This window comes from Melozone crissalis, unplaced genomic scaffold (genome assembly GCF_028551555.1).
Source record: "Melozone crissalis strain CALT ecotype California unplaced genomic scaffold, PUWL_Pcris_2 ptg000027l_1, whole genome shotgun sequence".
NCBI lineage: Eukaryota > Metazoa > Chordata > Aves > Passeriformes > Passerellidae > Melozone > Melozone crissalis.
This window is the reverse complement of record NW_026535805.1, coordinates 61,114,146-61,124,408: the sequence shown is the minus strand read 5'-3', so window position 1 is coordinate 61,124,408 and position 10,263 is coordinate 61,114,146. Positions and strand designations below refer to the sequence as shown.

At 44.0% G+C, this 10,263-nt stretch overlaps 1 protein-coding gene across 1 annotated transcript; it reads right to left on the bottom strand.

The window, feature by feature from the left end:
- Positions 1-439: 439 nt before the first annotated feature.
- ODC1 (ornithine decarboxylase 1) lies at positions 440-10,005 on the bottom strand. The gene is made up of 11 exons (XM_054279680.1): positions 9,853-10,005; positions 6,873-7,021; positions 6,533-6,706; positions 6,192-6,364; positions 5,770-5,904; positions 5,531-5,612; positions 5,118-5,201; positions 3,897-4,059; positions 3,696-3,808; positions 3,209-3,423; positions 440-917 (listed from the first exon to the last, which is right to left on the bottom strand). Exons 2-11 carry the CDS (start codon positions 6,972-6,974, stop codon positions 776-778), a joined length of 1,383 nt encoding a protein of 460 aa, XP_054135655.1. The 5' UTR covers positions 6,975-7,021; positions 9,853-10,005; the 3' UTR covers positions 440-775.
- Positions 10,006-10,263: the final 258 nt, after the last annotated feature.

The window sequence follows — 10,263 nt, the reverse complement described above, 5'->3', positions numbered from 1 at the left end:
ACATTTAACAAGCAGTTTGCCACCTGTGGAGCCTGTGCTCTGTTCTCTTGTTAATGACCAGATATGTTTATAAAGAGCCACCAGTGCTGGCCACAGCACTTGCAGACTACCTTGCAGAAAACCAGCACTGCACTGAACCTGCAATATGCAACTTGGTACACACATGTCCAGCAGTGAAAAACAAATGTGAATTCACAAGAGTTCACACAATATTCAATTTGTTGACAGTCAACTTTCTTCTAATCACATATGAAAAAAGACAACTTCATTTCCCTATCCATTGAGGGGGCTTCCTTCACTTCAGTTGAGAGAGCAAGGGTAGGGGAGATCCATTTATTAATAAGTTCTGGGCTTGCAGCATCTGGTCTACCCTCACATATGCTGTAAGAGCCATCTATGACACATTAATTTTCTACAGATTAATGAAACACAGGGCCAGTTATTTCAATATACTTTATTTTAAAACAGGTAGGTCACAAAGCACTAAGCTTAGCCCGTTCTGCCATACACAAGCTACAAATACTTGTTTGACAGTTGAGGGTCAGTCTTTAGTAGCATACATGAAAAGTGAATAAAAATCCATATAAAACAATATTCAAATAGTTTCCATAGGAACACAGATAATTGTGACCCATCTCCTAGTAGTTTTTCTTGCATTTATGCCAAATCTAAATGTTAAAAAAAACACTTAAAAATTCTACCAAGAATTAAGTTAACAGTCCCCCAAATGCCCTAAATTCAATGACTAACCTTGCACTTAGTTACTAAATATTACCTATACATTAATACTAGCTGAAGCACAAGTTGCTGGATATTCAATTCCACTTTCCCAGGCACAAGAGACTGGCAGACTAGCAACATCCTGCTCCTCCACCTCAGCTAGGAACCCTTGCTCCTTGATCTGCTGCATTAGTTGCCTAGAAAGAAAAAAAAATAAAGAGTGAGTCAAAAACTGTTTCACTGCAATCTACCTAAAAATGTAAGGTACATTTTTTTAAATTGTCAGTGAGTATGAAATTAATTCTTTATGCATCATCTGCAATCCTGATATTATCATAGAGGGGAAAAAACCTAAAAACAATAAAAGCAGAATCCATGCAGGTCATTTGTGGCTGGCTAGGCTTTAGGGTAAGTGCCAATACCAAGCTGATTTTACCATTTCTGTGTAGGATTTAGATTTGCAAAGATTCACCCATACAGTTGCATCTGTATACGTCATGCTATTCAGATTTACTGTCTTAGTGCTCAATAGTTCAGAATTTCAGATGTAAAAATCCCTGACAACTTGACTGTCACTTATCCCATAGCCTCACATTAGTGGGTAACTTGAATCAAGAAAAAGTATGGATAACAGACTAGGAAAGGAGCTGACCAGACCAGTAAGAACCAAGCAACTCCTTCCATATTCAGACAAGAGCTGTACTAAAATACAACCTCATAAGAACTTCAGTTAACTGAGTTTTTGGACTTAGTTCATAGATTCATAGAAAAGTTTGGATGCAGCTCAGGACATGTTTGCCTTTCTGGACTGCGAGGGCACATGGCTGGGTCAAGCCCAGCCTCTCATCCACAGCACCCCCAAGTCCTTCTCAGCAGGGCTGCTCTGGATCTGCTCATCTCCTCCCTGGATTCACAACAGGGGTTGCCCCCATCCAGCTGCAGCACCTTGCACTTGGTCTTGTTGAACCTCATGAGATTCCCAGGGTCCCACTTCTCAAGCCTGTCCCCGTCCCTCAGATGTGTCAACAGCAACACTCAGCTTGGTGTCACCTTATAGTTCTAGTTATCTTAGGAATACAAGGCAAACAGTTGTGTCACTGCATGGCTCCTCCTGTATTACTGGTTTTTACTTAGACATATGTAATCATCTTGTCCTTTATCTTTCACAGTTTCTAGTCACAAATTTAGTTGCTCACCTCTAGAATATGTAATGACATTCCAAAAGACTTTTGCCTGTCCTAGAAAAATCTGCAACATAATCTCATTGATGCATGCCTCTCAGTTAAAGGCCAGCCTTTATCACAGAATATTGTTGCCAAAACAGAAAACACGCATAGGCCTGAAAGAAGGCTGGGCTGTGGCCTTGGATTACAGTTATGTTTGCATAATCTAGCTCAGCATGCCTCAGACCAAGTATTAAATTTTAACAGCAACCTAGTGATACAGTGAAAAAGCAAATTATTCTCCCACAGAGCCATTTTTAGTTCAATTAGACACAGTTTTGGAGTGTTAAGGGAAGTCAAAAGGCTTCGTGTGTTTTGAAAACTGCTTCAATTGACTGGAGATTTCACTAAAGGAAAGAAAAAATAAAAGCCCTGCTTATACCAGCAGGGTTAGTAGAAGAATAGAGGAAGCTTCCTCTTACTTTTATGTCAGGAATTCCCCTGAACTTAAAGATTTTCAATAAATTCAAAACCAACCCAATAGCAGAGCTAATCATGCTTTAGGGTAACACTTCTGCCCAAAAGTTCTTTGCTAGTTCAGCAGGCAGGTAGCAGTAGAGAGATAAGGGCTTCCTCTTACAGGAAACCCCACCTTTACAGAAGGTGCAATACATTAACCTCTGTTGCAATGCAGAGCACACAGGTTACTTTAAACTGCTGTTTAAGTTGCAGTTTCACAGTATCCTTGCACTTAAAAGGTAGTCCTGCTTTCTTTACTTACCTGCTTAATAACTTCCCATGGAGATCTAGCACTCTGCACTGAGCACTGAGCCAGAGCTCAACCTAAACCAAGGAATAGCTCTCAAACAAACATAGAGATCATACTGTGAAGCAACACTGTTGAATATCTCTGCATCCTGCAGTAAGCTAGTAATTCAGAAGACAACATATTATAACTGTGATTGACTGGTCTCTGATTACAAATCACAGAACCTAAATGTAAAGAATTCATAATGATTCTGTATGTTGTGCAATAGTGAAAACACTAGCTAAAATCCAGATTAATGAAGTCTCCTAACATTGCCCCTTTAAAACCATCTTTCCTATAAGCATGTACAACAGAGAAAAGTAATTAGTAGCATCAGCATTTTTCTAACCACACAGCAAAAGCTTTCAGAAGCACTGCCTTTTTCCCACACCAGGAGGCTTTACAAGAGCTGTGGCACCAGAACTACCCTTGCTTGTTAAGGGGTAGCCAACTGATATGAGCTATTTATTACAGTGATCTCAGAAGCACTGATGGATCAAGCTACTTAGTTACTAACCATGCTGGTCTTGACATCACATAGTGTATTGTTGGCCTCTGGAATCCATTGAAAGTAGAAGCTGCTGCAACAGTATAGGCACCCATGTTTTCAAACAGGATCCAATCACCAACTTGCAGCTCGGGCATGTTGAACCGCTCAACAATCCGATCCAAGCCATCACACGTTGGTCCCCAAATGCTGCAGGAGTAGCAGCTGTCATCTGGCTTAGGCCGCTAAAGAAGAGTGGAGTTTAATTAGCTGACTATCAAAATAGAACTTCCAGAAGCAATATCATAGTGTAACATTTCCCCTCTGAAGAAAAGGAAGAGCTGCTTGCAGGTTCTTCACCTCTGGCTTTGAGTTAACTCCACTGCGTGCTTCATAAGTTAAATGCCAGAGTCTGGCAACATGAAGGGAGCAGTGAACTGAAAAGTGACTGCTGTGACAAGGATTCTCCTACACCCATGATATGTGACTAGTATGTGATATTTCTGAACAGGCATACCTTTTGCAGCACTGGCTTAACATGTGCATGATCATACAAGATGCAGTTGAATGATCCATAGACCCCATCATTCACGTAGTACATAAGTGTTTTGTCATTTGTATCATCTTCATCTGGAAGAAGTTGAGACACCAGTGAGAAAAAGTCTTGGAAAGACACACACAGTTGGCCAGATGTAAGTCTAAGGCTTGACTTACATACCATCAGAACCTGTTTGCTCCTTTAACACAATTTTCTTTGCAATGATGTTGACTGCCAGAGTGAATGCTGATGCAACATAGTATCTTCCTGGCTCTGCAATAATATTTATTCCAGAATCGGAAGGGAAGTATTTATCCAGTGCTGGGTTGATTACACTTGTGATCTAGGGAAAAAATCAGATGCTAGTATTAGAATTTCAGCTGCTACTCAGGTGCTATCTTAGACATCTGAAATGAAGTAAGACCCTCAAATTCAAAATTACATACTAGTGAAACATGTAACATCTATTGTAATTTCTATTGACTGCTTTTGTTTCTTTTCTTATTCAAAATCTTGATTCCACAGCTTACTAAATCCTAAAGATGTCATCTCATGGGACAATAAGCATACAGAGGGCTTTCCCATCATACTTGAAATTCAGCTGCCTTCACCAACAGTTATTTCCAGGTTCTGAGGTTATCCTGAAGCTGCCTCCAACTGCAACATGACTGTATCATGCCGTAGAGCCCAATGACATAATTTGCTTTTGATGCCTCACATGTGCCCATACTGCCCTATGAGAAGCCAGACTTCATTAGGAGCTACCAAAAGGGCTACAATGTTGGCTCACACTATTATAAGAAAGTGTTTAATGTAACCTGCTGTATCCTTGTGTTAGCATGTAACAATTATCACCTCCTCCGGTTAGAAGGTGCTCTGACAACACTGCTTTAAGTGGAAGTCCCAGCAATATTCAGCCCCCTTGTCTCTTCAGAAAGCAGAGCTACTGCAGACTGGAAAACACTGAACAACCTAATTATCCAAAAGCCAGTCCTAAATCAAATCCGACACTGACCTCATATGCTGCCACCCCTAAGGACAGTATGGGCTCAGGACCACCCTTTCACCCTGTTTGGGAGCAGTGCCAATCTATTCTCTCTCAAGTACAGCACCAACTGAAAGAAGTCTATGCCAGTAAGAGTCAACCCTGTAGTTAAAACTGGCTTTACTTTTTTGAGATTTCTGCATGTTTGTGCAGTCATTTAGCTATGTATCTAATGAGCTTATCTAATTTCTAGCTTTCAGATTAATTCCTCTTTCCCTCTTAACTACATTTCTGACCAAGCAGACACATTTTTGCAAATGTGTTTGCATACAAACAGAAAAAGCAAGATTTTATTTGATCCAGAACAACACTCAAAGCAGACTTTGCAACCTGAGAACTTCTTAGCAAAGCTATACCTCTTCAAATTTAAGCTTGACATCTTCAGAGCCAGGGAAGCCACCACCAATATCAAGCAGATACATATTGAAGCCAAGTTCAGCCTAAAATGAAATGAACAGCAATACTGTCAAGAAAAGTTTAAAATGTATGTCAGTTTATAATTTACCATTTTAGCTTAAAAAGTAACGTGAAGTCATTTCATTAACACTTGAAACTGAGCTAACACGTGTTCAAGTAACCGTAATTTGAGTTTGAGCTGCCAATTTTAGTTCTGCCAAGCTGGTCAAAGTAAGCTACCAGGACCTAAAAAATTCTAACAACATCAAGTCAGTGACCTAGCTAGCTTTTAACCCCATAATAGTTGTACACTTCATTCAGTTTTGCCACAACAGTTGAGCAGGAGTTCCAGAGAAAGCAGAACTAGACTTACTCCCATATCAAACACACAGCGGGCATCAGAAATGGCTTGAACAAAGGTCTCTGGGTCTGTACATCCACTTCCAACATGGAAACTACAAAAAGATACAAAATATCAGTTGCTATTTGGCAAATTACTCAAGAAGTTTTGTACAAACTCATGTCATCCCATGCAAAAGCAGGGCTATTGTCAGGCAGACCATTTAAAGGAAACTTATTTAGTACAACTGTGTTTTGATACTGTCAGCTCACCTAACTCCAACAATGGCAAGGTCAAGCTCTTTTGCACGCTCCAGAAGAAGCCTGCTGGTCTTAAGTGTAGCCCCAAATTTAACACTCAGACGACAGACTGCTTTGGAGTCATCGGTGGTAATGCGCAAGACCAACCTAGGAACAGGAAAAATGAGGAGTTAAGTTTCAATATAACAGACATCATCACCAGGCAGGTATGATCTCAGAATGAGATTGAGCTTAAAGATACAAGCTACTCTGCTATCTCTTCCTAAAGTGCTAGTAAAATCCACAAGATTAGATCTTACTGGTTAAAAGTATGTTTATTATTTCATAATTTTGCAGACTACCTTAAACTAATGAAGAGCAAGTTTCAGATAAAGCAGATATTTCTGTATCCTGGGAACCCATGGAAGAATTATAGAACAATTAGCATTACTTACTTGGCTTTTGGATGGGCCCTTGCAACTTTCATTAGTTCTACTTCACTATCAAATGTCATCATCTGCACACCACTGCTGGCAGCATGTTTGATTTGAGATACTTGTTTGCAGGGATTTGCATATATTATTCGCTCAGGAGGCACACCAATGCTCTGTACCAGCTGTATTTCAGTCTGAAGAAAGAACAGATCACACTTGTAGAAGATATTTCTTGATAGATGATTAATGTAATCAGAACTACAAAAGCAACACCACTCAGTTGTGCTTAATTTTACACAAACATGGCTTGTAAGGCTGCACAGATACCAGCATCACAGATCAGAAGACAGCTGAGATCTCACCTTACTGGCACAATCAAATCCTGCCCCAAGAACAGCAAGTGTCTTCACAACAGCTTTGCTGTCGTTGCATTTTACGGCATAGAAGGGGGTCACCCGAGGAAGGGCCTTATGCCATCGCATGTGCTTCTTCACAATGTCCCCGAGGTCAGCAACATAGAAGGCATCTTTATCATCCTAGAGCAAACACACATCTTAACCTTACAAACAACAGATAACAGGATAAGCCTAGAGGTCAGCATTTGAGGGGGCTGTCTTGTGGATCATTTGCAAGGACAACTTGTTCTATTAGTTTATAAGTTTGTAGCATCATGAAATGTAGTGGTTTTCCCATCATACTTACAGAAGATGACACTTCATTTATTTTTTGGTCAAGGATATCCTTGGCAGTAAAGCCTTCATCAAGGAAGGTCAACTCAAATTCGTCTTTGCTGAAGTTACTCATGACTTCCAAGATTTCAGGTTTATGTGAAAGGACTCAGGTATGAAGTTCTGGGAAAAAAAAAAAAGTTAATTACTTAATTTGAGTTTATATAGTTTACATTCAATACTTCACTTAGATTCATACAGTCATTATATGACCTCTACTTTGTGCTCATGTAATTTACAATTATACAGCTCCTACAGTGATCACTTCTAGCTGCATAGATTAGACACTTGCATAATGACAGAACAGATGTAATGAGAACCAAGGAGGCAGGCCAAAATAAACTTGCTAGCTGGAAGGCAAGTTATCCTCTGTTCAACAATTCTATGATGTTCTGAATCTGCTCAAAGAAAAAAACCTATCAAGTAAATACTGTCAGTTATTATTAGTCTGGCTCCCTGGAAGTTTCTGCTGTCTTCTCCTTCACATCAGAGCTATTAATATTAAGGCTAGCATCTACTTATGACCTTTTTTGAACTCCTAAGCACTATTTTAGCTCACTAGTTTCAGAAGAAAGCATTTACTCATTGCCAATATAGAATCCAAGACTACTGACTTCTGAGTAGTAACAACTCTCATTAGGTCCAAGCCAGGTAAATATTTGGATTCTCAATACGGTTCAGACTATGCATAAAGCAGACATGAAAACAGGGCTTTCCTTGAAGCTGCTCTGTTGGTAGTCAGAGCTTCCCTGTTCTACTCATGACCTCCAAGCTACATGAGAACCTCAGCTGTCATGAGTGGCAGATATACACTTGAGACTGGTTCCTAACTCTGACCTGCAGAAAAAGTTTTAACAGGGATCCCAATTTGCACTTGAGAATACGATCTTACAAATCTTCATTGCTAACAGAAATCTATCTGCTAAGTAGAAAGTCCCTTGAGAACTAGAACTAAAGAGCAAAAGCACACTCCTCTGCCATCCATGAAGTCCATGGGCCACCCTTTCACTGGGTAGCCCAAATACAGAGCAACAGCATTCTCCATCAAGCTGATAAGCAGAGTGTGTGCTGCCTTTCAAAGACCTCAGCACTGCAAGTCATTCATGTAACGAGATCCAGCCTCCTTCCTCCTAACAGCAATTTTTACACTTAAACTAGTCATGCAGACTAGGACTGAAAACTATGCAAACTCTGAATTACTCACTAATATTAAGTTATGTTACTGCTTCCTTTATTTTCAAAAAGTCTGGCTATAAACCAATTGAAAAAGGATGCTTTATAGCTGTTACAGTTTAACAAGACCAACAGAAAAAACCCAACAGAATCATTAATTCCACATATGTGTATAACACCATTATTTGAATTTTATTGAATAACTTCGAAACATCAGCAGTTACACTTCATTTCAACCTTCAGAAACATATGGCAACAAGAACTACTTCATATCTTTTGATCATTTCTCACTTATCAGAGACAAATTAAATTTGAGATTCAAACTAGACTAAGCTTTGATTCTAATAAACCCAACAATCCGTTGAACCTCATTCTCCTTCTGCTCTCATTCACGTGCAGTGATAATTCTACCACAAGCTGGATTAAAGTCTTCTCTTTAAAGCCTCTTTGAAAGGACCATAAGAAGTAGCAAATTAAACACTGCTCAGGAGGTGCTTGTTACTAAGGAGAAGTTGCATCTCATCATAGACTTGCAGAAAGCAGTTCAGGGACTTCAGCTGTGGTTAAGAGATGTGAACACCATCAGGAAGAATTTAGTTTAACCTCCCCACTGCAGAGAACGGCATGAACAGCACTTTTCCTTTTAACATGTAAAAGGGAAATTACTTTTACTGGCCACAACAGATTTTGTTAAAAAGTTCTTGCAAGCTTTCCATCTCCACCTCACTGCACAATTTCAACTACAGTGTAATTACACAGTATATAGACAGAACAGGATCATGTAGGTGCAAACTGTAGCCTCCCAAAGGATGTTTCTACTTGGACTGTGAGCAAAGTGTCTGCAGCTCCCCAGAAGAAAGGCAATTTATGCTCATTTAGAATTCGTTCTCCAGAACATTTCCCTATTTAGCAGCTGTACTTAGAGCTGAGTCATGCCTGCAGGCTCGGTACTCAAACAGCCAAGATGCGTCTAGAAAAGGTGCCCGAGGCGCCCCTGACTCCGGAGCCCGCAGAGCGCTGCGGGCTGCACGGACTCCGGACGCCTTCTCCCTGCACAGCCACACGGTCCCGCAGCAGAGCCCGAGGCGGCCGAGCTGGGGCTGCGCTGCCCACCTCGGCAGCGGGGCATTGCGGCTTCCCGAGGAGGCGCCTGTCAGCCCCGGGGGCACCTTCACTACAGCTCACATCACCCCGAGACGCCCGGGGAGCAGCGCTCCGCGGGAGAGGGGCTCGCTCCCCATCCCTCGGGCTATTCAAGGCCAGGTCGGATGGGGCTCTGAGCAGCCGGGTCTAATGGAAGTTAGGCAGAGTTAGACCTGGATGGTCTTTAAGGTCCCTTCCAACCCAAACTGCTCTGTGATTCTCTGATCCGCTCCCGGCCCCGGCCAGTGTCCCGCCGGGTGTGCAGGGGGGCAGCGCCCCGGCGCCGCTCGGCCCAAGGGCGAGCCCGGCCGCCTCAAGCCCCGTTCCTGCCACGCACCTGCCTTTCCCCACCCCGGAAACAGCCCGGCGGCCACGGCGGGGCCGTCCCTTCCCCCGCTGCCGGAAAGCGCCGCCAATGCTCCCCAGGCGAGCCGGTCTGGCCCGCGTACAGCCGCCCGGAGCCTCCCGCCTCCCCACCGGGGCCGGGGATTCCCCGTGCCCGGCGGCAGCACCGGCGCCCAGCCCGGGCCGCGCCGCTTGCCAGCGGCCCCGCAGACACGTGGCTCCGCGCCGGCCGCTTCCGCCGCCTGCCCGCCCGCTCTCCGGCACAGCCCGGCACATCCCGCCGCCGGCCTCACCTCGCAGCGGTGGCGGAGCTGCTGTCAAGCCCCGCGGCGGCCGATCCCCTCGCTCCGAGCCGCCTCCCCCTCCTCCTGCGAGCCGGGCGCGGTGCGCGGAGCCGGGCGGGAGCGCCGGACCGGCTGAGGAGGAGCGGGGCTGGCGGGGCGAGCGGGGCGCCGCGGCTGACAAAGCTTCGCCACGGCCGCCGCGCTCCTATTTATAGCGCCGCGGCGTCGCTGTGGCAACGCACCAGCTCAAACCAGCCGCGATCGGCTGGGACCGGGCGCGCTCCCACCGCCGCTATTGTGACGTACGGCCGGACATGCGCACGGCGCCCCCCGCCCGCCCTGGCCCGGCCCCGGCCCGGCCCCTGCCGTGTGTGCCGAGCCTCTGCGCGGGCTGTGTCCCTCCCGGGGCCCCTTCCCCCT

Bases quoted from the DNA above. Each gene is read 5' to 3' on its own strand.
- ODC1 (XM_054279680.1), bottom strand. From the start codon at position 6,974: ATGAGTAACTTCAGCAAAGACGAATTTGAGTTGACCTTCCTTGATGAA. The intron at 5,613-5,769 runs GTGAGCTGACAG...ATCTTTTTGTAG, and splicing joins CTTGCCATTGTTGGAGTTAG to TTTCCATGTTGGAAGTGGAT. The intron at 3,809-3,896 runs GTATGTAAGTCA...AACTTCTTCCAG, and splicing joins GGAGCAAACAGGTTCTGATG to ATGAAGATGATACAAATGAC.